The following is a 27,505-nucleotide window of genomic DNA, read 5'->3' on the forward strand; positions in this document are numbered from 1 at the left end:
TTCTTTGCCTGCCTGCCCATGGAACAGTGCATGAAAAAATCTCCCCTTCGGCCAGAGGCGTAGTCTTTACATCTAAAGAATTGTCCAGTCAATTAGAATGGTATTTACGTGCAAAGTGGTGGGAGAAAGAATGAGGCTTCCTGCTTCAGAGGAAACACACGTGTAGGCAGACATTTAATACAACTGCTCGAGCCAGGGCATACATGAAATGCAACTAGTAAATCCGCCACATTAATCAAAAGCTCAAATGAGCAGTGATGAAAGGAGCGAGACATATTCAACTAATGCACAATACTACAAAGAAGACCACTGCAAATTTCATACAATGATTCATGGCAAGCAACAGAAAGCACACAAAGTGATAGCACCTGATTAACATGTTATATTACACATGACTATGTACACTTGCAGCTTTTTTATTGCACCTCAACTGACAAACAGCATTGGGGACCACAGTGCGCACTCACCTGCGTTGGTGTCAAGCAAAACGCTTAAGGCTGGCTTTGTTTTTTATGCATTATGCTCAACAACAAAATGTTCTATTCATAACCCATCAGAATGCTTCAGGTACAACAGCGTACCATTTTTGTACTTGAGAGCCTCTTGGGCCATGCAACAGAGCTCGTACTTCTGAAATGGGACCAGCTCGAAACTCTCAGATTGTGGGTATAAACAAATCCATTCACAAAATAATTTGTGCAAAAAATAGATGTCTGCCTAGCATCCTCTGTGAAAGGCCTTGCCAATGTCCCACCAAGTTATTGCAGTGAAAATGCACTGCTAGACATCTTTTTCTTGCCTCAAACAACATTACTCGGAGTAATCTTTCTGAACAAATCATTACGTGTTCTCCTATGAAATACAAAACCTTTTATATTTCTAGGTGGACCAACTCAATGCAATATTTACAGCTGAAAACACGACAAAAACAAGATTTTGTGGTTGTTGCATGCCAAAATATTTTAGTTAATTATTTGGACACAATACTACCAAGAATACTTTACAAAACAACCGTAGACGAATCTAAAGTTTTCAGCAAAATCTCAAAAATGCCCCAAAATGGCCTTTTAGCATGCATTATAAGCACATCAAAAATAAAGTTAGGACCTACAAAGAAGAGTGCATACTAGGTACAATCTTTCGAAGTTAATGACATGAAATTTCCACTTTCGCTAAATTAATATTCTTTTTTTTTTCGTCTACATCACATTAATTGTTCTAAAGCGTTGAATTCAAATGACACTTGGGCAGACAAAAAAAATTTCATACGAAACATTTTTTGAATAATTTTCTTTAGAGCTACTAAAGTTTTAAAAAAATGGAAGAGGTTCAATGCTAGTGAATCTTGCATGAAATGACCGCACTGCACAGAAGCTTCCAAATTAACGGGGTTCAATTTCCTTGTGAAGATTGTCCAATATGTTAACCATACCTGAAGTTCGTGGAAAGCAAACTGTAAAAGCAAAGTTTTTTTTTTTTAAACAATTGGTGTTCCTTCACTGAATGAGACACCCTGCAGATAATGCAATAAATCACCTGTTTACAGCACAGAACCAATTTCTCACCACACCTGTACCACCTGACGGAAGCAAGTGAATCCTAAAAATTGTGGTCTTTAGTACCTGTGACCAGAAATAGCCACACCTTGGTGTGGCTATTTAATTATTCCAGACTGCACAAGTCAGTCATGTCAGTCATTGGCCAGCATTGTACCCAACAAAACATGCAAGTTCAAACATACACAACAGAACGAGGCAGCTACAACCATCAAGTATAACAAAATGAGTAGCATTTTGACAGCAAGCATAATGTTTGTGAACAGACGTTACGAGAGCACGCTGGCATCAGTACCACTTGCTAAAGGCCATTGCCATCAGGATTAACTTGCATGAAACGGACAGCCTCAGTGTCCTTCTTCATTCATATGGCTCTATGAGGTGGGTCATTATTCCACAGCATTAAAAAAGAAAAGGAACCCACTACCGAGTCAATCAATTCCAAATGGAAATCACTGACAGCCCGATGGTATCAAGAGAGTTCTAAATGGTTTCAAGTGGCCATCATTGTGAGTCCAATTGGTAATAAGACAGTTCTGATTGGTTCCATTTGGGCATCACCGTGTGTTCACTTATATTAAGAGTAGTTTTGGTGGGGCTCGGAGTGCTAATTTTGGACTTAACTATATATCACTGGCCAAGTAATCCACAATAATAATAATAATAATAATAATAATAATAATAATAATAATAATAATAATAATAATAATAACGTAATTACAATGAGAGTCCTAAAATAAGAGATGTTTGGAGTTTGATGTCATCTTTCGAGAGAAGCATTTAACCTTTTGTCAAATTAACAATGTCACATGAAACTTTATCAATTGTCTTGAACCACTGGCACCACTTTTCACCCAAATTTTGCTTATGTATGTATAGACTAGTGCAAGGGTGACATCTCCAACTTGGCAGCTCAGAATAGTTGGGGGAAAAAAAAAATCGACCGGAGCAGCTATCGTGTTCAGTACCTGGCACGCATGCATCGGCAAATTTTTGCACGGCGCATACTTCCATGTGCAGCTACTAGATGGCGAGAGCTGCGCATTGACCTCTGATGCAATGGTACATCTGGGGTGTGCACAAGTCAGCGCCGGCACCATTTTGACCAAAAGGTTCGGCCCTGCATACGGGCTGCATCTCATCAAAATTGTGAAGTGCAGCCCATACACGAGCCTATATGGTACACAGCATCTGAAAGACTTCTTACACTGAAATAGTGAGTGGTTACTGAACTGTCATAGTGTGTTTATGCGTGAATAAGCTTTAAGCTTCTCAAATTGAGTTTAAAGTATGTCCGTGTTGTATGAGCCATATAGTTATTTTGTTTTTTAATTGGTCCCAACAAGTGCAACTGAGAGACCAACTGAGTTCAGGTGGGTCCAAGTGTGTTGAACACACCAATTGGTCCAACTGAAAAACCAGCAATTCATTTTTTTATTTTTTGACAGGGCATCACTTTAAAATTTAGGTGCATTTTTTGTAACCTATCAAATACCTTGGAAGTCTGCCCAGTGTATTTTGCAGAGTACGATATTCTCAGCTTGACATGCGCATAGTACTTGACACACATTAACAATTAATTTTGGTGCGTGCTAAGGATGTCAACCTGCAACATCAGAACTTCTAATTGGACTCATGAGCCCAATTGGTCCAATGGGTGTAACTGTCCCCATCGGGCTCCTAAAGGAAAAAAAAAACATTAAAGGAGTCCTGCACTATCCCTCGACAGTGGTGAAAGAACACATTCCATGGATAGCATACACTGCTGTGAACATCTCGGCCAAATTCTGCACTTGTGCGCAGTGCACCGGGCTGAGAAGTGGACCAAACAGTCGTTCCTTTCCCAAACACTCTCTTTTCAACCGATGCTTTCTCCACACACGTTTCAGGGCTGCCAACAACTCCCATATTTTGTCATATAGCAGATTCCCATACACGGCTGCTATTGGCCAATAGATAACATCAACCAAGAAGCGCCAGCCAACGATTGTCTGCTTACACGTGGCAGCACCCGCCCACATAAAAAATACAACTTTGGGCATCATGCTTATCAATTATCAATGCGTCGTATTGAACACTATAAAAATACTGATTTGCCACTATCCGCACAAGGCTGGTCTGCACCATGTGGCACGGCCAGGCTAGGGCGCGTACTCCATGCACTTGCTGCTGGAGTGCTAGTCCATGCATCTGCTGCAGAGCGTAAATAATGCGGCTGCCATGTGGTGCCGAGCCCTCTCGCTGTAAGCCGTAGGCGGGGCATCGCTACGCTACCGAAACAGACGATGTTTAGGGCAAATGGGAAAGTTAAATATTGTACTCCAAGGATCTATGCTCGTGCTATGTCCCTTTTAAAGATTCTTTCACTATATATTCCTGCCAAGTTTTTGAGGCTTCAAAGAAATGTGGTTCAGGGCCCCTTTAATGTTTGCAACACAGATGTTTGACACTGATTCAAGATGCCTACTCGCGCACAAACATACAATAGCAATTCACTTCACTACTGTCACATGCTATACTAGGCATTTCAGCTACAGCTGCCTCTTATTATTAAAAACAGGGGATTCATGACAATAATACCTTTTGCTAGCCAAGGTTTACACCAAGAACTGACAAAAGAAAACACCCTGATGGATAATTTCACAGCCCAATGAAATATAAAATGCCATGCTAACCAAAAAAAAATGAACTAAAATGTTGTCACCCAAGAAAAGCAAATGAACAGTCATTAGTACTGCTTGACAGTAGATTCACATAGCTGTGAACTGAAGGCCTGCTTCTTCAGCTAATGTTATTATCAGCTGCAAGGTTTTCTTGCTTTTGTTTCATGGCTTGGCTTCGCAGCATGCAACATAACTTGAACACACATGCACTCCTATATAGTAGTCAGAATTCTTTGTGCAAGCATGCTTTAAAGGAAGGCTTTTGATCCATTCTAATTGAAGCTCTTCATTAGCTACTAACATCCAAATTGACACTGGTGACACAACACTAATAAATAAGTACCGAATCTTAACTGAGCAACTAAATGGTTCATCAGGATATTTTCTTTTGCCCGGCTTTGTTGCGAATCGTGGCCAGCAAAAAGCATTAGTGTGTCATGAATGCCATATATTTAATAATTAGTTAATGATAGCTAAAACACTCGATAATGAAAGCAAGATTTGGGTCATCATGTAGTGCCAGCGGTTCAATAAATATAGATGATGTATTATGGCATATCAAAAGCTAATTTCTGCTCTCTATTAATCATACCAATATCTTTTATTTGAGGGTTATTATGCTATTATTATTCACAATTTTGTCGTTTCACAGCATCCATTCCCTTCCAACTGAAACTGACTGGCCCATCAAGCCCCATCAAAACTTATTGCATTCATAGATCCTATTATGAGCAATTGATATACATAGACTCCAACCTCGGGGAAAACCTGAAAAGCATATTCGGCCATATTGCTCATAATGCAATAACACCCATGTTACGGCACTGTAGGTATCTGAATAAATAAAATACATTGAAATAGTGACTCTTTGGCTCCAACTACGCACAAATAAAACACAATGAGACCAGATCAGAACAGCATTGATACCAACTGAACGTAATGATGTTAAATTGGAAGTGCCTTAATACAAATTACACATTTGCAGTTGGAACTGTGGTAAGACTAACTTAAACCTCATCGATCCATAATGGAATTAATTGGACAACTAGGTTTTCTATAAACATAATACGGTCCAATTGCATTTTATTGAGAAACAATTTTTTTTATATTACTTTGTGCACTCTTTTGTAGCCTCCCCGTGCACTAGCTTAAAGGCTATTGGATCAGGTGGAAAATGTGGCGCACCAAATGTAACACAAGATGAACGACAAGGTTAAGGTGATGCGAACATGATCACATGGTAGCTATGAAGAGTTACAACAGCACTTCCTCTGTCACTTTAATGTTCAACATATTTGTATGGTCAAACTGCAAGTGTTGCAGCTGCCAGCATGGCCACATATTGTGTGCAAAGAACATGATTCCAGCACGAGTGTACATGCAGTTTACAAGGCATCACGTTCTCATATGACACTGATGCCACGTCAATTCATGCCAGTACATTTGGATCACAGAAGCTATACTGCACTCACTTGTGCTTGCCCTTTCCACAAAGCTCCATTCCCACATCATTATGGCAGTTGTGTGTGCTGCTCTGTGTTAGGGTCTAGATACACAATACTCAAAGTTAGGGTGCGTTAGGACACATTTCAGTCGTCTCCCTCTGTGTGTCACATCTTAGCTTTGCACTCATGTGTATCCTTCAATCCATAATTGCTAAAGCTTAGATTATTGGGACATGTCCCAATTTTGTAAAATGCTCTTTTACAGCATTGGCTACCACTAGGCATCTGAACTAATAAATAATTCCCACCTGATCTTTATCAACTTCACTACCCTAAATTGACAAGCATTCAGATTGCCTCAAATGTCCAGATTTTTCTCTTTCTCCAACACTAAACAAACATGCCTGTACACGATGTGCATTTCACTTACAGATATTTTTTCAGCAGCAATGATGACAATGGCCTCTAGAAAGCATTTACATGCGAGTAGATCAAGGGAGACCTGCCCCATTATCAGAGTACACTGGCCCTTCAGCCAATGCTTGGAGCTAGACGATGTGATCGAGAGAGGGTTGGTGCGCGTAAGTCTTCCCGTCTTGCAGTCTTACTACTTCAGGTAAAGCAATAGTGACCTACCACACACTACTGTTTCACATCACCTTTAGTCTCCACATAAATGCAGCTATAACCCACCAATTTAGTAGGCAGTCTAGGCCAAACATTCTTGCGGTCATTGTAGCACTGTCCCCAATCTCAGCAACATTTTCGCACTAGAACTCGCCACTGCCTAGCAATTCAGTTTGACGCGAGAGACGCCAACAGCACGGACAGGTGCACCTTAGTAGGAAGCCACTCCACATCATGATTTCACGGTAATCGGTAATTTGAAAAGTGCCTTTGCTTATCTGGGAAACCTTTCTCAGGTGAAACAGATTCTGAGATGAATGAAAGTGCAAAATTCATACTGAAATGTTTGGAATAACCTCACCTTACAGCTGAAGCATGTACCACTGTGAAGGCCAGGACTCTGGAGATGTGGAAATACCACACTAGCAAAACAGCACTTCCATGTCTCTGGTCCAACTTAGGTGCACCCATTCGGTACAGAGACGCAAGCTTCCACTGACCAGCAGTTAGGACCAGCGGAAACAACTGAATGAGATAGTCCGTAAAGAAATGCGCATTACTGCCATCACCAACCATGACACAAAAATATCTGCGCTTCACTACCGGCACAACACAAGCACAAGAGAGCCACAACGCACACTAAAGCATTGTTCATAAAATGGCATCCCCTCTGCAGACGTATAACTCCGAGGCAAGCACTGACATATAAGCACCCCAAGAAGAAACAAACGAGACAAAGCTTGGCTGCGCGCAAGCTGGTCACTAAATAAACTAAATAAACTAAATAATGTGGCATACCACATTATTTAGTTTTGTTGAGCAAAAATTATCAGTTAAAGAATGAAGTGAAACACATACTGACATGTAAAACACACCAAGTAAAGAGTAAAAAGTAAGCAATGCTTTGGCACGCTTTGTAAATTGGAACCCCAACGTCATGGATTTCAAAACACTTTTCTTATACCATGTGGGCCATTGTGGCTCAGTGAAAGTCTAAGGCCCAAACAGGAGCTGTCAACATCTGCTAGAAGTTGGTGCGGGAACTTGAATGTGACGTTCATGTGCCTTACACCAAGCCTTCTTCTTCTTCTTTTTTTTTTTTTTATTGTGTCGATCGGCAGCTCAAGTTCTGTGTCCCCCAGTAGTGCCAACCATGCCAGAGGCAATTACAGAAACGGTTAGTGCAAAGCCCTGGCCCAGTCATCCCTAAAGCATTTGTTCTGCAGCAAGCGTAGCTTCTGGTGAAATTCCTAATGGCAGGATACAATGTTATCAGAAAGAATTCTCAAAATTCGTGCATGCATTCTTTTACTTTGGGTGGTGAAAAGTGAGCAACTAAGGTAGCTGCAGAAATAACATGTCTAGGCACAAGGCTTGCTTCTGAAGTAGAATCCTTCACCTACACATATAATTTGGTTTTCAATACGTATCTGTTGGCTGCACACTGCATTTCTGCATGCAACTTCTGGATGTCGTTTCCAGCAACAGCCCCAAAAATTAAGTAAGTGTGGCCTGCTTTGATGGCCATTAATGCCCAAAAGAAGCAACTTTAGCAGTGGCCTTGTTGCTGTCCAAACCCTTTCTTTAGGTCCAAAGGAACCTGAAACCATGTGTGCAAGGTAAGAGAGGCCCTTTATAACAACTGTCAGTGCTTCAACACAATTTGCATAACCATGAGCGGCTTCATGTTCATGTCAACTACAACGACCACTGATCTGCTCATTTTCACCCTATGTGCCCCATCTCACATAGAATAAGTGTGTGACATCACGCAGGTGACCAAAATGACTGGCTTCCCGCATGACATGATCTGCAATACTTTCAATACGGCAATGCACAGATTTCCTTTCTAATAGCACCGTATACTTGTTAATATGACCTCGGTTAATCGGACCTTTTGCTTAATCCAAATGCACTAGAAAGTCCTAGAGAGAATCCCATACATTGCTATGGAAGAATAACTCATTTAGTTAGTACACAAAACATGCTGCTTCGGTTAATTCGACCCTCCCTGGCGTCCCCTGATGTGCACAGCAGCTACTAAGGTTTGAAAAACAAAAAATTCGGCACACAGCATAATGCATCTCTAGGTGCGGAGCTGTTTTACTTTGGTTTTATTTGCTGAACTTTTCCTTTCAGTTCAACGCTTAGGCAGCATTTAAACATGGGAGCTGAATCGCACTTCAAGAGCACTAAGCAAAAAGATATTACAGACTGCCTTGAGTAACAAAAAATATTTCAATGCGTTCATTTTGCTGCCATTTGTTAATTCAACCAAATCTTGCAGTCCTGCAAGGGTTCAACTAACGCGAGTTGACTGTACTGTTTGATACATAGTTCTGCAAAGGGTTTCAAAAGGGGCAAACACAGAGAAATGGTGGACTTGTGGCCAAGAACAGGGACCACCTACAGCAGCTGCTGTTTTGTTTGGGAAGCATGCAGTACATTTACTCACAAAAGCTGGGCTTTGTACAAGACGTGTCAGGCAGTATGGAGAAAGCAGATGCATAAAAGGTTAAGAAGCAGTGACAGGGATTACACCACATGAACGTTTGGTATGCACTCTAGGAAAAGCTTAAGTGCAGCAGTGCTACCTTCTCGCATGCAAGAGCTCCACCTTCAGCTCACAGTAGAAGACACGAGCACTGTGTTTGCCCAACAAGGAACGAAGTAGATGACGCTGGCCCCACAGGGCGACACGACGCTGAAGGGCCTACAGTGGATCTGTTGAGGAGGTGATTACCATAACAACCTTTCCAGGGTCCCCTAAAAAACTAAACAGCATCTTGTGCTGTACTAGTCATGATGAAAGTAATATACATGCAGCACGGACAACGCAATAGGCAAATTTTAAAATGTAGATTTTTTAGACATGCATAATATGTTGGGCATCTGCATTAGGCTTGTGTGCTGCCACCAACAACTAGATACTGTCAGAAAACAACCATTTTGACAACTGCTCTGGGGAAGGAAAGCTGATCACCCAAATAAATTTGCAAACAAACAAATTCACCGACGATTACGATACTCCCTAATGCGAAACTTGAGTGCAGTTCTACAAGTGTTTTTATTTCGCAATATATTGGCTGGCATGGACAACCTGTATCGTGCGGCACGTTTCAAATGGAGCGCACGACTGCCTCACTAATCGGGATATCACAAGAGGCAGCACACGGGCGACGCATGGGCACGATACACAGCAGCCGCTGCAGACAGACATCGCAGACGACGTGTGCTACTCGGACATCATCTCGTAGCCATTGTCCTCCCAAAGCCCCCTCCTCTGCTTTCCCCCTCGCATCCTTCGTCCTGCGCTCGTAACACTCAGCAACGCCAACGCTTGCTGCAGGAACCGGCGCCTAAGAGCTGCGCTATAAAATTTCTACTGTCACACAGGTGCATTGCCAAGCTGCCAAAAAATCTGTAAAAATTTAGGACACTAGTGGCACGGTGATTTGCATGGAACTGTGCAACATCTCTTTTACGTAGTACACTTCCAGGCTGCTCGACCAGTAGTGGCCAACATGAAATGTGTTAGAACGCACAAAGGTACTTTTTTACCATTATAACAGCATCTGCAGCATGATGGAGTAATCAGAGTCTGTGAAAATAGAACATGTAGGCAACCACGGAGTGCAAATACCGTATATACTCGTGTAAGGGCCGCCCTCGTGTAAGGGCCGCACCCCAACTTTGAAAGCGGATATTTCGAAAAAAATTTCTCTTTGCTTTTTTTGTTGGCATCGTTCCTAGCATCGTGTCGATACGTTGGCAGCGCGACTTCAGATCGGTGTCGTCGGTGTCACTTTGTTGGTTGTAGTGAACCCTGCAGAAGCCAGCGCACGTGACGGACGATGGGCCGGCATCTGAGATCATTCACTGCAGCATTTAAGCTGCAAGTGATTGACTATGCCGAGGAGCACGGGAAGCGGGAAGCTGGACGAAAGTACGACGTCGATGAGAAGCGCGTGCGTTACTGGATGAATCAGAAAGATGCCCTCGCCGCTACTAACAGGAGCCGAAAGGCGTTTCGCGGGAAAAAGTGCAAGTACCCGCAACTCGAAAGCGAGCTCGTCAACTACGTCGTCGACACACGAAGGGACGGCTACGCCGTATCGACTGACATGATACGCGTCAAAGCCCTCAGCATCGCTCGCCACATGGAAATACCCCCGGCACAATTCAAGGCAAGTCGGGGCTGGGCTACGCGGTTTATGAACCGTAACCAGCTTTCTATTCGGCGCCGAACGACGATTTGCCAAAAACTGCCGCGCGAGTACGAAGACCACGTCATTAAGTTTCATCGCTTCGTGAATGCTCTCAGGAGGGAGCATGAATACGACCTGTCCCAAATTGGGAATGCGGACCAGACACCTGTGTGGTTCGATGCACCGGAAAGCACCACAGTGGATTTAAAAGGTGCGAAAAGTGTGTCTGTGCGCACGACTGGTGCAGAACGCCAAAGGTGCACTGTGATGTTGTGCATCACGGCAGACGGCAGGAGGCTTCCGCCGTACGTCGTATTTAAAAGGAAGACTCTCCCAAAAGAGAAGTTCCCTCAGGGAATCGTCGTACGTGCGCAAGAGAAGGGCTGGATGTCCGAGGAACTGGTCGTTGACTGGATTAAGACCGTCTGGGCAAACAGACCTGGAGGGCTGTTACAACGGAAAGCCCTCCTTGTTTTGGACAGCTTTAGGGGCCACTTGACCGACCGCGTCAAGAACCGAGTTGCCGCAACTCGTACGGACTTGGCCGTCATTCCCGGTGGCCTGACGAGTGTGCTGCAGCCGCTCGACGTATGCGTCAACAGACCATTCAAAGTGGAATTTCGCCGATGTTACTCTGAATGGATGGCTGGAGGCGTCCACGAGAAGACCCCTACAGGACGGCTGAAGCGGGCGTCGCTCCAACAGGTGTGTGAATGGATTTTGAATGCGTGGCGTGCCATGTCAGTAGAAGTAGTTGCTAAAAGCTTCAAGGTAACGGGAATTTCGAACTCCATGAACGGCACCGAAGATGACCGTCTCTGGGAAGACGCGGACGCCGAGGCGAGCTCCTCCGAGAACGAGGACAGCGAAATGGAATCCGAATAAAAACATTTCTGGCATGTCATTTGTGACTCTTGCACTCTGCTACTGTTGCATAAACAGTACAGACCTTTGGCCTGTACTGCCTGTACTAAATCGGCCTGATTCGTGTAAGGGCCGCACCTAGCAAAATTTTCGAAGAAAAAGTGCGGCCCTTACACGAGTATATACGGTATTCACTACGTAGGTGTTTGGGCTCTTACCATTGGCAGTGAGGGGTTATCTCAATGGGCCAGAGAATGGGCACAGAAGACCAAAAAAGTTTGAGTTGAGGGCATGCTTTCTTTTTTTCTTTAGTATCTTGAAATTTGTCAACTGAATATGTGCGGACTGCATACTCCTACCCTATCGCTGCCATCCTCGTTGCATTTATCTCTCCGACAGTCAATTTATGCAACCCGCAACCGAAAAATGGTGGCTTAATATGTGTTCAATGGCCCCATTAATGGTTTGACTATTTGTAACAAACAAACAAACGTAGTGTACATATGACGCACTGGCAATTGCGTGTGCAAAGTATTACAGCGCTAGTACTGCATAAACAGCTGAAATTTCAAATCAAACACTGTGCTCCTTCACTCTTGAGGCAGCGCACTCCCAGCCAGGAGCCACAATCACAGGCACACATTTCACTTGACAGTGAGTGTTTCTTCCCTCACCATGACTGATCAACCAATACCGCGAGAAAGAGGTGGGGCTTGCACCGTGGTCCATACCTCGGCTCTGGTATGGGAGAAGACAGGGAAAGAACACCGCTTGGAAACACTACTAGGGGCAAAGCGTGTCTCCGTTGGCAGTGACACTTTTCTCCTGATGGCATGGTAACAAGACACACAATTTATTCTATCTCCTCCAATAATGAACGAATTTGAATAACTATTTCGGTAAAATGCTTCTTATACGGTGCTTTACAGTTTCCAGTGTATAAGTAAAATCTTAATTAAATTCCAGGGTTTTACACAGGAATACCATATGATTATGGGGCATACCGTAATGGGAGACTCTAGATTAATTTGGACCACCTGGGGTTCTTTAAATGTGCACCCAATGCACAATGCATGGGCCCTTTTGCCCCACCATCGAAATGCAGCCATAGTGGCCGGGATTTGATCGCACGCCCTCAGGCTTAGCGCAACGCCACGACGGCGGGTTAACCGAAAATTCGCAACGGGACCTAGAGAGGGGCTCTTTGAAGCAACACAGAGCTACCAAAGACGGCATAGCTCTGGAAAATAAATTTCGACCATTGGGGTTCTTTACTCATACGCAAGCATTTCTGCCCCCACGTGGCCATAGCCTAGTGGCTACTGCAGTAAGTGAGAAATTGTGTGCTGCAAGAGAAAATGCAGGCTGTGTTGCACAACAACGTATGTGCATACAAGCACCAAGAACGAGTCAATACTGCAAGGCTATTGAGACAACCATGCTAAGCATCCTGTTAGACCTGCTAAAGAACAGTTGCCAGGAACAGTGAGGAAAGCAGCCCTTTTAAACAGTTTAAATGCGGGAATAACTGCAATGCAAAGACAGTATTTGCTGGGGGGTCTCTAAATTGGCAGTTCCAAATGTTCCCTTTTTTATGTCCAAATTCAAGCAGAACTGATCAACGTGTATAAGGAATGTTCAATGGTTGGGTTGTGCAAACATTTGAAACTTTCAAACAAATCAAATATTGCCCCATTCAGTTTAGTCCTCAAATCGAATAGCCATCATTTGCAAATTCAAACTGTTTTCCAATGGTTTCTTGAATAGTTTGCGCAATGAAACATGACACAAAAGCAAAAATGCAATTGTCATCCCAGCCATTTTACCATAAACAATAGCTGACTGGAAAACACTAACTGAAGCACATCCCTTGCACCCATGGCCTGTATACCATTTACGTAAATAATGTTATTTCGTGCAAACAAGTTAAAATTTTTCTTAATTGTCTACCTTATGACCAAAGAATTTGTGTGAAAAATGCGTTACACACTTGTTTCGTTCTGTTCTTCTGTGTAAATATTCTTGTGTATTCTGCTCATCCTGCTTGGACTTCTTGTCCGCAGTATTTTATAAATAAATAAATAGTGCACATAAAACGGAGAAATTATAATGGAAATTTGGGCTTGCTGGTTTACGATCTTCAGATTGTATAGAGCAGATGGAATGACCACAAAAAAAAAAAGAGGACAAAACAACAGGGCACAATTAGTGGAAATTTGGGCTTGTTGGTTCATGATCTTCAGATTATGTGTCGTGTTGTCCTTTCCTTTTTTTTTGTGGTCGTTCCGTCTGCACTGCACAACCCAAAGAACAGAAATTATGTGGTCGTATAGACGTAAAAACAAAATTGCTAGCATCTTTCACTGCTCAGGGAGCCAGATTTTGCCAGCTAAACTGTGGTCATTTTAATTAAAATTTTGCTCAGACATGACAATGACATTCAGTGCAGGGCATTAGTCAAAGCTCGTTACTACGAACCCCACATTAACGAATTTCTCAAATTTATGAATATTCTCTCGTTTCGCGCAGCGGATGATTTTGCACGCTGTGCATAAGGAAACATGAGTACCGGTATAATTCAGTGCTACACGAATACTGAACATGGTAGGAACATGGTAGAAAATGGCATAGTTTTGGTACCTGCGCACGTGACTGCATGACCGTGGGAACAAGCAGACGAAACTGAAGTACATCTCTCTTGCTTTGGTGCAATATAAAACAAAACACACGCAGACATTCCGTTTGTGTATTTCATTTTTTCTCTAGACTTCCAATTCATCAATTCAAGCAACGGATCACACAAATAACAGATGTTGCCTTGAATAATTCTCAAAGTAACATGTCTCGATGATTGCAGTCACACTGCGGACATGAGTACGTAGGCACAGGGACACGAGTACATCGCCGTCCGGCTTGGAGCGCGGTCGCCATGAGGGAAAGGGAAAACACTGTTTGGATTGAAATTTCAGACCTTTCCGTGGCGCATAGCGATGCAATACATTGCAAACACGATTGTTAGCGCACATTGTATGCTCTGTGCTTGTCAGCTCAAAATGGCCAGATTTGGTGAGGGGTCCTTTAAGACATTTGATTAGAAGTGCCATCTTATGCTACAACCATTCCAACTAGAGAAGAGAGTGTTTTTTCCACATCAGACCTCGAAGGTATACAGTGATGTCTCATTAATATGGGTACCTTGGTTCCTGATGAATACTGTCCATAATAATGAGCCTTGCTCGAAAACAAACAACATTTATCCAACCCGCTCTACCACTCCACGTGTGGGTGGCCACATATTTGGCGTGGAAGTGCGCAATGTCGATCTACCTCAAGTAGGCACACCTTCCAGACCCTCACAAAATCCTGGTGTTTATCCCTCACCACACAAACTACCATGTGCGCCACCCTGGTTTGTATTTCCCGCCGACATGCTATCAGGTGAAGTGGAAGCATGAACCAAAGTAATGCTATGGTGAGACGCAAATTCAATAATTTTTTCTCGCTCAAAATGGAAAATACTTTGAGTAAAACTTCCATGGCGAAAGCTGTTATTCTTCTCAATGATATCCGCTCTTCTGCTTATGTTTTCATAGACCACTTTAGTCTGTCACTAACATCTAAACATAAGCCAAAATAGTGTTTTTGCCAAATTCAGGCTTTTATTTTTGAGCCTGTGAGCAGCACAGAGGCGAGAACAAAACTTTAGAAGATAAAACCTTTTAGGGACAGTTCTATAAACATACTTCCAGGTTTTCTTCACTGACTGGTTTCTGTGAAAAATTTTTCAAAAATGATAGAATTTGCGCATTTTCAGCTCAGTGCTAAGGACTAAAAAATATGAAGTTATTTTGTGAAACTGTTTTATAATGAAAGAAGAATGTCCAGGCAATGCAAAACTTCAAATTTTGAAATAATGCGTAAAGGGGTCGATTTTGGCGAATGTGTTTTTCACACCTGGTTTTCAATCATTTCGTGAAATTCAAATGGCACTCGCGTGGCCATAAAGTTTTTTCTTTCCACATAGTTTCAGAAAATGCTGTGCAAGCGATGCTTACACATGTACAATTTTTTCACAATTTTTGAGGGGTGATTTTGCCCGAGCGCCACGGTTGCGACAGTTGGCGTGAAATGACCCATATATAAATTAAACTTTAAAGCAGCACTTTTTGAACATGGTAAGTAAACCAGCCTAGTGGTTTGATAATTCTTGCAAGAAGAGGCAAGTCAAACACTGCAGATAGTTTCATTCCTTCAATTTTTGATCCTGCCTTTAAAGACAATCCTTGTCTTCAGTCATGCCACCATGCATGTACACCAACTCAACCAATGTCCTCCTAAAAATGAAACTTCATGCCTGATATGGTGCCCCCCACTGGTGCAAAACGATACCAATCTCGTTACTATGGCCTTCGAGACACCAAAACTAAGCAATTGTGGGCACAGCAATAACAGAGCAGAAGGTTGCAAAGCTGTGCCAGCGTGACTTGGGCAGAAAGAAACAAGGAAGAGACAGCCTTGTTTTCTGTTCCTTTCTTGTTTTTGCACTGCTTTTTCTCTGCTCAAGTCATGAACCATGTGGCCCAAATGCGCACGCTCCTGCAATATATGTGAAGGGTTCAATGCAAGAAATTCTTTCATTAAAATTTGTATGTTAACGTACTAGAAATCTAACATACAGGCAGCCGTACACTTGTGCAGTTCCCTTGTAACACACTTTTCTGTCCTCTATGTCTTTCCTGTGTTAGTCAGTGGTATGCATCAATTTGTGTCATTGCTACTATGTAGAGCTCATCTCTACACTTACTGATACAGTGTCTGTCCCTTCCTTACACAACCTGTTCTTTGCACCGTTTCTTTCTGCTCTTGCTACAGTAGATTGTTAATTTCAAGGAGATTGTTAAGAATTTTATGACAAGCACTTCCAGTTCCACTGGTTGCTGCAAAATTCTTTCTCTGCCATAGCCCTACCGGCCAACTTTTACAATTTTATTATAAAATGCCAAGTTTTTGAAGCTTGTTTGCCACTGTCATATTAGCACCAATAATTTTAGTTTTTCATTTGTATCTATTTAGGCACAAAACTCATTACAAAAGAGTACAATAAAGCCACTTACTGATCTTTTGTAGCCTGATTTTTCCGAATTGCCAATTATATGGTCCTATCTGCGTAGTGACGCCATCAACTTATAGAACCAATGTATAATGTCAACCGAAATTTCGGCTGCTGTTACATGATCATTCCATGAATACACTTTACAAACATTACTGCTTGTCTGTGGTGCAAACCATTCTTGCCGAGACTACACAGCAATGTGCCACTCACAGTGTCCCTACAAAAGAATGTCTGCAAATCTTTAAGAAACAGTCGACAACTTTAGTAACCATACAACTTTTAGTATTCCTCACTAAATTTTAGCATTATTTGGCTACGACTGTTGTAGCTCCCAAATTCTAAGGTTGTCGGGGCTACACATTCAAGTGAGGGTCGTTAAAAAGTGTCACGCCAGTTCTTGTCACGATTAAAGCTGGGCAGTTACAGTTGATGAATGGGCACACTGCCAGGGCACTGATGCTACTGAACTGAAAAGGCCCGAATCACACAGCATCGGCAAATCTGCACCACATTCACTGCCGATCACAAAAAGTGCTTGGGGCCCTAACATCTCGAAATAAGTAGCCTTGTCACACCCCTGTGCCAAGCTAGCATTCAAATTAGCAACATGGTGTTCTTACGGAGAGACATCCAATGTACTTTTCATATTGAGAGTGGCCTTAGCAGCTGTGATGGAATTTCACTTTCTTCTTTCTTGTGTTCCAAAACGTTTTACAGTTTGAACTGCAGCTTGTGAGCAACATTTTAGCACAACTACAGCGTCAAATTATCAACAGCATTGACTTGCACCAAACATTCCATTACACTAGCCTCACAACTGTAAACAGCAACTGTACAAACTAAATCCAGTTTACACAATGCTGACCTCAGTGGCTAGGAAAGTACTCTCATATTCCAATACGTCAGTGACTAAACCAGGGGGAACAACAAAACAGAAGTAGGGCATTCTGCAGTGTTGTACAGTGCTACAGCTGTCCAGGGTTGCCAAGTACTCTGCCTGCAGGTGCCTGCTGTAAGTGAATGGCCAGCCAAGTTAAATGAGCTTGCATGTTCCCAGTATAAGATAATGCACAAGGATATTCATACCTTCCTTGAGCACCTAACAGGACCACACAACAACCAGGCTGAGTGCAGCCAAGGCAGGCGAGCATGAACACAGAGCCCCACTGGCACTGCACACACCAAGAAAATGGGCAGACAAGTGCAGAAATCTCAAGGCCTGCTAAAAATAATGGCCCATTCAACTAGTCCTCTACTAGTGCTATAAAGCTTATGTAAGACGGCATTCAAACTGTGCTACAAGAGGGACATTGAAAATCGGGATTCATTAGAACTACTCCCTTAACGTTGCAGCCAAGCTTAGCCTTGCACAGGCTTTGTGGCACTGCCAAACTTGTCAAACAACCAGTCCTACAGTTGACAAAAGAACAAATACCAAAGCTTATACCACTGTACAAGTGATAGCTCCACAGTTGCAACCTACTAAACTTGATCTGCCTAGGCCACATCTCTTCTGCATGTAAGCAGGAGAAACACCACTGCCATGCCACAACAGTTATGCTGCTCGCAGGTCTGCCACATGCACCACATGAATGCTGGTGGAAACGCACAGCAGTGTTGGCAATACACTGTCGGGCTGCCTCCATATGTACCACTGCCTCACAGATAATCTTATACAAGGATGGAAGCTGGTCTACAATACAATTTTTGAAAGGGTCGCTGAAATAATTTTTTTTGCTCAATCCACGAAGGTTATTGCTGAAATAATTGCTTTCTCACAAAAATATCACAGTGCACTATATAAAAAGAGCATTTAGTCTCCCCCCCCCCCCCAATCCTCTTGACAGAGTGTTCTCCAGTATCTCTGGCCAGGACCAGCTCGCTTTGACATGTTCACTGCTGTTCTTGTGGTGATGCATGGTCACCCTGCACACAACACCCGTTCTGTATGTACAGGGGTGGAACTGTACAGTCATTTAGGAGCCATTTTTGGAGCAAAACTGCACTTTGGAGCAGCTTGGAGCAGATTAACATTAATTTTGGAGCAAGTTAGAGCAGATAAAATTTCATTTTGAAGCAGCTTGGGGCAGGCCAATCTGAATTTGGTGGAATAATGGAATATGGCAGCAGACTTTGAAAGCACTACGGAACACAGAATTAAAACAACACGAGCGTTGTACTGCAATAGTCGTAAGCAATGTCATGAGTGTAATTATGAAGCAGATTACCCCAATATTGAAACAGTCCAGTGCATGCAAATTTTGGTAATAGTGCCTGCAGATTTTTCATTGGTGTTAACAACCATAAAAAACATGCATTCTGCAGAAGGAAGTCCGAAATTTCAAAAAGTATCTAACTTTTTTATAACAACCATTTTCTTTAATGTCTCGACAGTGTGCGTCAAGTGGCTGGAAATGTGCTTCACCAACAGACTGTACAGAAGCCAGAGTTATGAACTACTGTCGTTTATTGAAAGCCATTTCTACACAACAGAGATAGTTTCGCCATGCTGCAAGCCAAGCAGAATGTGGAGCAGTAGAAGCTTGCTTTGTAGCTGTAGTGTACTAGAATATGGAAGAGTCTATTGAGAGGCAGCACAGCGCATGCTTTCTTCCTGTAAAGCCGAAAACATCGGTGGCACTACGATCGAACTATATATTCCTGCGCAAATGCTCATGATGATAGCAGAAAATTTTCTCAAATTATGAGCTCCAATCAACATGCCAACATAATTTCTGGGTCATCATATGTCACCACAGACCCCTAGAGCTGTAACTGACCCTGGGCTAACATAACGTAAAACTATTCCAATCTGTTTTTGTACCAAATCTGCCATTAACCCTTCGTGATTGCTCAAAATGGCTCAGGCCTCGTCCATGTGGACACAAAAACAGATTGGAATATTTTTCTTTTATGTTACACAAGCCCTGAGGACAGAGACGCCCGCCCACTGAACCTGCTGCAGCGCACGCCACCTCTGTAACATCTAGTTCGTTCACAGTGCCCTCAGCCTAATTTTCGCTGCACCTCAGCTAGGGCGCACCACGCCAATCGGTCCACTGAACTGTATTCTTGTACAATCTCAATACAGTCGCCCTGGCCATTCCAACTTCAGCAACAACTGCCGGGAGTGGCCTCACGCATGCAGGCTGGCCACTTGCTAGAAGTGCCGAAAAGTCCAGTGTTATCAGCTAGAGAATTACGAGAAACTGTGTGGGAGGCACCATCGTGCAGTGTGCGGAATGTGAACGGCTGCACTCTTTTCGGAGAACAAATTCGCTTGCTGTTGGTGGCCACTGCTGGAGCATACATGCCGAAGCTGTTCTGGCGCAGCGTGGTGCACTTTCAGTCAGTTTTCTGTGTTTGGCGCAGTAATTTGCGTTTGCATCAAAATGGCGCAATCGGCACAGGAGTGTCCCATGCCTGCATTGCCCAAGACTCTTCACACTTGCTCCTCCTGATTCTCCATTTCACACAAAGCTGTAAGTGCGTGACTGCTTTGTTAAGCAATAATACTTGGTTCTTGTTTCTTACAGATAAGACCAGTGCTGGCTTACTGTTAAAGAAACCATTTGCACATAGACCAGGCTAAGGTATTACAGACAGCATCACGTGGGAAGCCAATCTCCATTACATCAATCACTGAATGAATAGACAAAGTGGCGATCTCTGTGAATGGGAGAGATGCGCAACCCTGAATGTGTGTTGGTGGGACGCAGGCCTTACGTACAGCACTTGCTTGCCCCCATGGGGGCCACAGTTGAAGGGAACATGTAAATGCCTGAGCTAATCTCAGCAACAGACAACTTGTGATTCTGGTTCATCCCTGCACATAGCCTCCACTGATCCCCAAAGCTCCTCAAGTGCTTGTGTTCCCTTTAACAAAGGACCACACTGTATGCACAGCCTTTATCTAAATGTACACTTGCCAAGTGTTGACTATTCTGGCTAACCACAATGCTTAAAATGCAACAGGAGCCACTCACAAGGTGAGCAGATCATACACCTTCAACAAAGGCTGTACTGCTTCAATGCATTCCAACACAACTGTAAAATTCTTTTTCAGCATCCCTTTAATTACGAAATGCACATCAAGAATAAGAACATTTAACAAGTTATCCTGCGACAATGCTACCTGTAAAGGCTCAAAGGAGTACTGCAGAAAATTTTTGTCCTGTTTTTATTTATTGGTTAGACCTCGAAGCAGTAATTATGTTATGGAGTCTTGATTCCCCGAGAGCGCCAAGAAATTATCAATTACATGTCCTTTTAATACAACCATTTCAACATGCATACCAAGAGCAGCATGGCTCGTTTCTCGTCCAGAGCCATGCTGCTCATCCATTTTGTCACGCATCACACATTTCGTCACCAAAGCATGTTGTGGCAGTCTTGTGGTACCAGACACAACTGAAGGGTACACACACAATGGCCATGGTGCCTAAAGCGGAGTTCATTCAGCACCCCATAGGACAAGAGGGGAAGGGGTGTCCCCCTGCATTTTCAAGAGAAGTGAACAATTGGAAGGGCCAGTTTGGCAGCTTTAGAGACAGTCATTCTACGGCCTACAACCACCACACGTGCCACGTCCATTTTTGGCGACTTCAATAACCTTTTTCACATCCAAGGCTGCGCACAATTGACAAGCATTTTGGACAGGCCATAAAACAGGTGCTTCAATTATTCATTTGTGGCGCTCTCTAGGAACTGAGGCTTCGTACCGTAACTATGGAGTCGACAGCTACCCAAGAAGGCAAAAGCTGGTCACTGAATTTTTGTGTCAGTACTCCTTGAACTTAAAGTAAGCACCAACGTTTAATTGATAAAATATTAGTACCTAAAATCTTGCCCATGAAATTCCAGCCAAGATAGTGGTAATGAATTTCCCATGACACAGCAAACAACACTGCTGTGTGGCAGCAATGCCCTGCACAATGGCCAGGAAGAGAATAGGGGCACAAACACACTCACCTACCCAGCAGCTTAACGGGTGCTATGCAACCCAGCTGCTGTAATCACAAACCGGAGTATTTCACAAAAGCCAACATGCACGGGCAGCCCCCAGGCAAGGAACAGGCAAGTTCCCCGTCAATTGCCCACAGAAGCATCATGAGCTCCAGGAAAACAGCGCTGTTTGCCACGCAAACACTGGTACATGTGCGCTGATCCCACACACAAAAACTGAGCAGTTCACATGGGATGATGCCAGCTATCACTTGCAACTTAAATTACTTGAGGCTAAAAAAATGAAAACTCACAACATGCAGACACGTTTAAAACCAGCAGCAGCTATCCATCAGTCACATAATGTCACCACTCACAGAGCCAAGCCTCAAAAGCCTGTATTTTGATGTCTCTGGCTCACACAACAAGATGGCAAAAAAAAAAGGGAGGGCAGGAAACACTGTCGAAGAACGTCACCCCTGGCGTGGAGTGGCAAAAGGCACAGGAAAGAAATGATCTGTGGTCCTCCTCCTTCATATTTTCAGGTCCTCCTGAGCTCCAAGGTTGGCAATGGTCTTCTTGATGCGAAGCGCCGTCAGCCGGGCAGCCGAATTATGGTACCAGCACTCCTTCATGATCTTGGACATGACCCGTAGTGCCTGGGCCCAGCAAGGTTATCAGGCACCCCCTCAAGCACTGCTGCTATAGCAAGGCCCTTACTCACCTCACACGACTGCCAGCGGTTGGGGAGGGCGGGCCTCTGCCGATCTGTGCAAACCACCTTGCGCATCTCCTCAATGGTTGGGTCAGCTGGCACCAGGTCATAGTAGGGCAGCTGGTAGTCTTCATAGATGCCTGCACGCGTGCATGCAACAACACTCTTTCTCCCAACAGAGTACTTGCAAGTGCAGTGAAAAGAAGTTAATGATCTCACAGGAGCGCCATGTCGCAGAACGCAGCTACGAAAGTAGCCACGGCAGATGCATGCCTAGCGAGCCTACTCTTGTCCAAGCATCGCATGCCTCAGTAAGCTTCATATTGCACATACAATAGTTACAATAAGCAGTTGCGTATGTGCTGATAAACAGCTATGCCCGATTCATTGGAACAGGCTAGCAAACGATGCATGGACACCAAGATGTACCTATGCTCGCTGCTTTCGCAGGTGTGCTTCATGACACGGTGCTAATAGACAACCTGGTCCACATTCCTGCGAGATTATTAAAATATAAGAATAGAACATGGCTTAGAATAGTTTACCTATGTTCTTTAAAAAAAATTAATTATGGGGTTTTACGTGCCAAGACCACGATCTGATTATGAGGCACGCCGTAGTGGGGGACTCCAGCAGTTTGGACCACCTGGGATTCTTTAACGTGCACTTAAATCTAAGTACTTAAATAGTACTTAAATAGTAGTAAAAAGTACTTAAATCTAAGTCGTGCTTAGCAGCCTAACACCATAGCCACTAAGCAACCACGGCGGGTTACTTATGTTCTTCTCTATTGGCCTCGAGCTCCACCACTGGAAAAGCTGGCGCCACCGTCACCGTGACGTGCTATGAGGGATCATGTGGACAAAGCGGCCGTATCGGCTGCTTCGGGAGCACCGAAGCGAGCTGAAAACGAGAGTTTAAATTCCCTCATATGCTGTGGTCCTCGTTTAGTGGTGAGATTTTCCCGCTTCGAGTGTCTCCTTACAACGCTTGAAAGCACTACAATAGGTAATGGCTGCCTTTGAAGGCGCACAACATGGGAGGCTACTGCTCGGGGCCGCAGTGTCGGACGTACGCAACGGAGCCCGGTGTCAGCCTTATTCACACGTAGCCACAGGACATGAAGCTTGGCTCGCAAAACAAAACCAGCAAACAGTCATAGGCTACAACTCGGGTATGCAGCAAGCACAGACGCGAGGAAGATTTCTGGTATGGCGCCGGGTCTGCGATGTTCGGAAAACGCGCACTGAAACGCTCGCCCGAGTCGGCTGCCTGACTAATTTTCACGAGGGTTGCAATGTGGGCTTGTTGGTAATGCATCTTCAAGGGGAGTATGGTAGCGCGATTGAAAGACGGGACAAGAGAAGACACAAAGGGACACACACAGCGTGTGTGTGTCCCTTTGTGTCTTCTCTTGTCCCGTCTTTGAATCATGCTACCATACTCCCGCCTGACTAATGTCATGAAGGTTTGGTCTATGAACCTGTCAATGCTATAGATACTGGCAAGTTCACTGGAGTGGAAAGGGAGCGGTAAGAAGCACATTAAAAGAAAGCATGGCATATGGTCATGTTTGTGTTATGAATTATTGCACTGGATTACAAAAAAGCAGCAGCAGGAAATCGCATGCTGAGAACACTGACAAACATACAGTGTGACGCAATTCAAGAAATAGTATTGAAACGTCCAAGAATTTAGAAGAAAAAAAAAAAAGATTGAATCGTCGCGACGGCACATCACGGTCCTCGTAGGCGTCGAAGTCTCTACAATGAAATTATTTTTGAACAGCTCGGATAGCGCCCACGCAACAATGGTTGCTTGTATACTGTCAAATGCTCATGTTCTGCAGCCTAACGCTCATGGCACGGTGCGAAAACGCAGACGTGGCAAAAGCGAAACAGTGCACGGACCAGCATGCAGACGCGCAGTCGGTCGCTGCGAATCTGTGCGATCGCTGCATTGAGGCTTCATTCTATTACGCTCCATTTAGTTATATAAACACTATAAGAACATATTTCACATAGCTTACTCTCAGCGTTTACCTACCTTTCATGCAAGAAGCCGGTTCGGGAGACTCCATCGCGGCGACCACGCGCAGTGGCGTTCATTGTACGTATTCGGTAAAGAGATAGCGTCTGTAAACGATTCTGTGCTTTCAGTTTGCCCAAGATTATTATTTAGACAATAAAAAACTTCTCTCATTTCGAAAGTATTCACAGAAATGTCTGGGAGAGCTCGCGCGTGGCATTTTCAGTGAGCGCTGACAGCAAAACCCATGAGGAGCACGCCGCATGATCCCTCATACTACGCCAACGAGGCGCTTCTGATAGATGGCGACTCCGTAACTCCTGGCAGCCAATACCACCTCACTTGTACGTAATTATTTACTTGTCATCAATTACAATGTTCTTTAAATTTGTAATTGTACATTCCTCATTAAAGGTTTTTATATAGCTCAATTACTCAGAAGAAACCCTGATCATGAGAAGAAAACTTGCAGAAAAATAAAATGGGGTTGGAATGCATACGGGAGGCATTACAAAACCCTGACTAGAAGCTTACCACCGTCGTTGAAAGGAAAAGTGCACAATCATTGCATTCTACCGGTGCTAACATGTGAGGCAGAAACGTTGAGTCTAACAAAGAAGCTCGAGAACAAGTTAAGGACGGTGCAAAGAGCGACGGAACAAAAAATGTTAGGCATAACGTTAAAAGAGAGGAAGAGAGCAGTATGGATCAGAGAGCAAACAGCGATAGCCAATATTCTAGTTGCCATTAAGAGAAATAGTTATGCAGATTCCACGTACTGTGGGAATTGATGCAAGCGAAACTTTCTATGCTGTTTGCATTCATTAGCAGTGATGTTTATGGCGAATGTTTGAGTTCATCAGTGTTTAGTGCAATAGTAGAGTGGTGAGTGTATGTCAAACGTTACTTGTGTGCACCACCTGCATTTGTCTACGTATTACACAGAACACACAGTGGGACGCGTTTGCTTGAAGCAAGTGTTCATAGCCGGCGAGAGAGTTAGCACTGTCATTGCCTCACACGACGCAACACATCATGGCAGAAGTGTTAACCCCTTTGAGGATCAATGCTGTATATATACGGCGCCACTTCTATGTTTGAAAAATTTACCAATTTTGCAAGTATTTGTTGCCCAGCAAGTGCAGCCACCCTGTGTGGATACAGTGAAATTTTTTTTTTGTTTCGTAGTCTCTTGGTTTTCATTTCAGTTTTTTTTTTTATAATGGTGTTTCAGTGCATGCATGCAAGGGCGCACAGTGGTAAGTTTTGCTTTCTATTGCAGGCTGTTTCCGATCGTTACGCTCCTAAAAACTGATGGCCATCTTGTTCCCAATCTCTCAAAGGGTCGCCACTAGATGCTTGTTCATCTGTTGCTCACAGGGGTGCAATTATCTGTTGACAGGCGGGCGCTGGTATATACAAATGATGTCGCCATATACAAACAATGCTGTCATGCCTGCATTTGTTTTGTGGAGAATTGGCTTGCAAAATCCGATTGCCCTTCATTGGCGATGAAACAAAGGATTACTGGCATTTTCTGACTCGTTTAGTTTTTCTGGAAGGCACACAACCATCAAGTTTTCTTGAGTGTGCTCACATGCACAGTTCGATTACGCTATGGGCAAGAGCACTTGTTGCTCTGCTGCAAGTGAGTCAAGCTGTAATTCCCCCGAAGCAGAACCCTAGTGCTGAACCAGAATATATCTATTTCAGTGTTTCTAATGTTGTTTTCTTATTATAAGTATTTACGGAAGCCCATCTGTATTTATGAATGAACAATGCATGTTTACTTACGAAAAATGTTTTTTGTAACTTTATGGTCATTCTAAAAAATTGCAGTAAATTTTTTTCGGAATAGTTAAGTCTGAATATTTTAAATCTGCAACAAAAAAATTTTGACCCTGGGGGGTCGCATTTGGTGAAAGAACTTGACCCTCAAAGGGTTGAACATTAATTAACTTACGGGGCTTTACATGCCAAGCCCACAATCCAATCATGAGGCATGCAGCAGTGGGAGACTCCATTTTAATTTTGATTACCTGGAATTCTTTAGCGTGCACTGTGCTGGCGTTTCGCCCCTGTCGAAATACAGCTGCCTTGGTTGGGATCAAACCTGTGACCTCGAGCAACACCACTACCGCAATGGGTACAGAAGTGTTGATTTGATAAGTAGCCGCTTCCGTAGTGTCATCCATTGTCCACTTAACAAATTTGCACAGGATTTTTTTTACAGAAGTAGTAGGAATATACCATAGCATACCTTAAATTTAAATTCATTGAGTTTGTCAGAAACTGCCACCGTGTCTAGTAGCAGCTTTTCCTTGCCTTCTTACGTCTCCTTTTCCCTCCCCCATGTATGCAAGCTGTGACTTAAGAGTGGCAACACTGTTATTCACTGGTCTCACAACTGCGTCAGTTCTACCCATCCTCCTGTCCCTACCGCCTCTCTACCATTTTATCTCACCTCCGGAATGTTGCACATTCGTAGAAAGTACTGCAGTTTCTGTAATACGGTTGAGGGAGGTCACGGATAAATAAAGCAGTCAAGAGAGCATTGTTGCGATGCGATGGAAAGGTCCAAACAAGTTTCTTGCACCGCCTTTCCTCTTTGCTGTGCTCCCTTTAAACCTACCCCGACGCAGCATGCAAGACAGAGACAGCAGCAGCAGCAGTAGTAGTGGAAAAGTTAGGTGGAGTGATGAAATTGGAAAATTTGCAGGCAAAAGTTCAGCTTGTGCAAGACAGGGGTAATTGGAGATCACTGGGGGAAGCCCCCGTCTTGCAGTGAACATAAAACGAGGCTGATAATGATAACAGACTTGTGCACCTGCTCGATTATTCAAACATATTCGCAGTGGTCTTACTGTTTCCTGAAAGCTGTACGGCCGCTGTGAATAAATTTGCGTTGATGTGGCACTAAGCCTAAACCATTGACGTGGCTCTAAACAGCGCTGGTTAGGTCGCCAAGGTAGGCGCAGCAGTAAGTTTGCCACTCATCGGTGATCGGGCCCAGATCACGCGCACAGGTTAGGCTTGTGACCGCACAGTCCTACAAGCATTTGTCTGTATACTTGCAGAACTGGACACGTAAAGTTCATGTGTAGATGCAATTCGCATTACACAGCATGAACTGCCAGCATCAAGCAGTCAAGGTGACACTTCACAGCATCGCAACGACGCACGATGGGTGAACATGCAGCTCAACTACCACAAAAAATTTGTAATTGAATTTTGGGATTTTATGTGCCAAAACCACAATTTGACTATGTATGATGCATGCCGTAGTGGGGCACTCCAGACTAATTTTGACCACCAGGGAACCCTTAACAAGTCCCCAATGCA

The 27,505-nt window shown here is 43.7% G+C and overlaps 1 protein-coding gene across 6 annotated transcripts in view; it reads right to left on the reverse strand.

Annotated features, from left to right (window-relative positions):
• Nucleotides 1–153: 153 nt before the first annotated feature.
• The window catches only part of babo (TGF-beta receptor type-1 babo), a 157,449-nt gene continuing 130,097 nt past the window's right edge, over nt 154–27,505 (reverse strand). For 4 of the 6 annotated variants that reach the window (XM_070531396.1, XM_070531398.1, XM_070531397.1 and 1 more), the window contains 2 exons: nt 22,145–22,275; nt 154–22,079 (listed from right to left, as the gene is read on the reverse strand). In XM_070531396.1, coding sequence (XP_070387497.1) covers nt 21,954–22,079; nt 22,145–22,275 — 257 coding nt within the window. In that variant the 3' untranslated portion in view covers nt 154–21,953. The remainder of the gene's footprint in view (nt 22,080–22,144; nt 22,276–27,505) is intronic. The other 2 variants (XR_011511216.1, XR_011511215.1) reach the window with 2 other exon arrangements.

Source organism: Dermacentor albipictus, chromosome 1, assembly GCF_038994185.2.
Source record: "Dermacentor albipictus isolate Rhodes 1998 colony chromosome 1, USDA_Dalb.pri_finalv2, whole genome shotgun sequence".
Lineage (NCBI taxonomy): Eukaryota > Metazoa > Arthropoda > Arachnida > Ixodida > Ixodidae > Dermacentor > Dermacentor albipictus.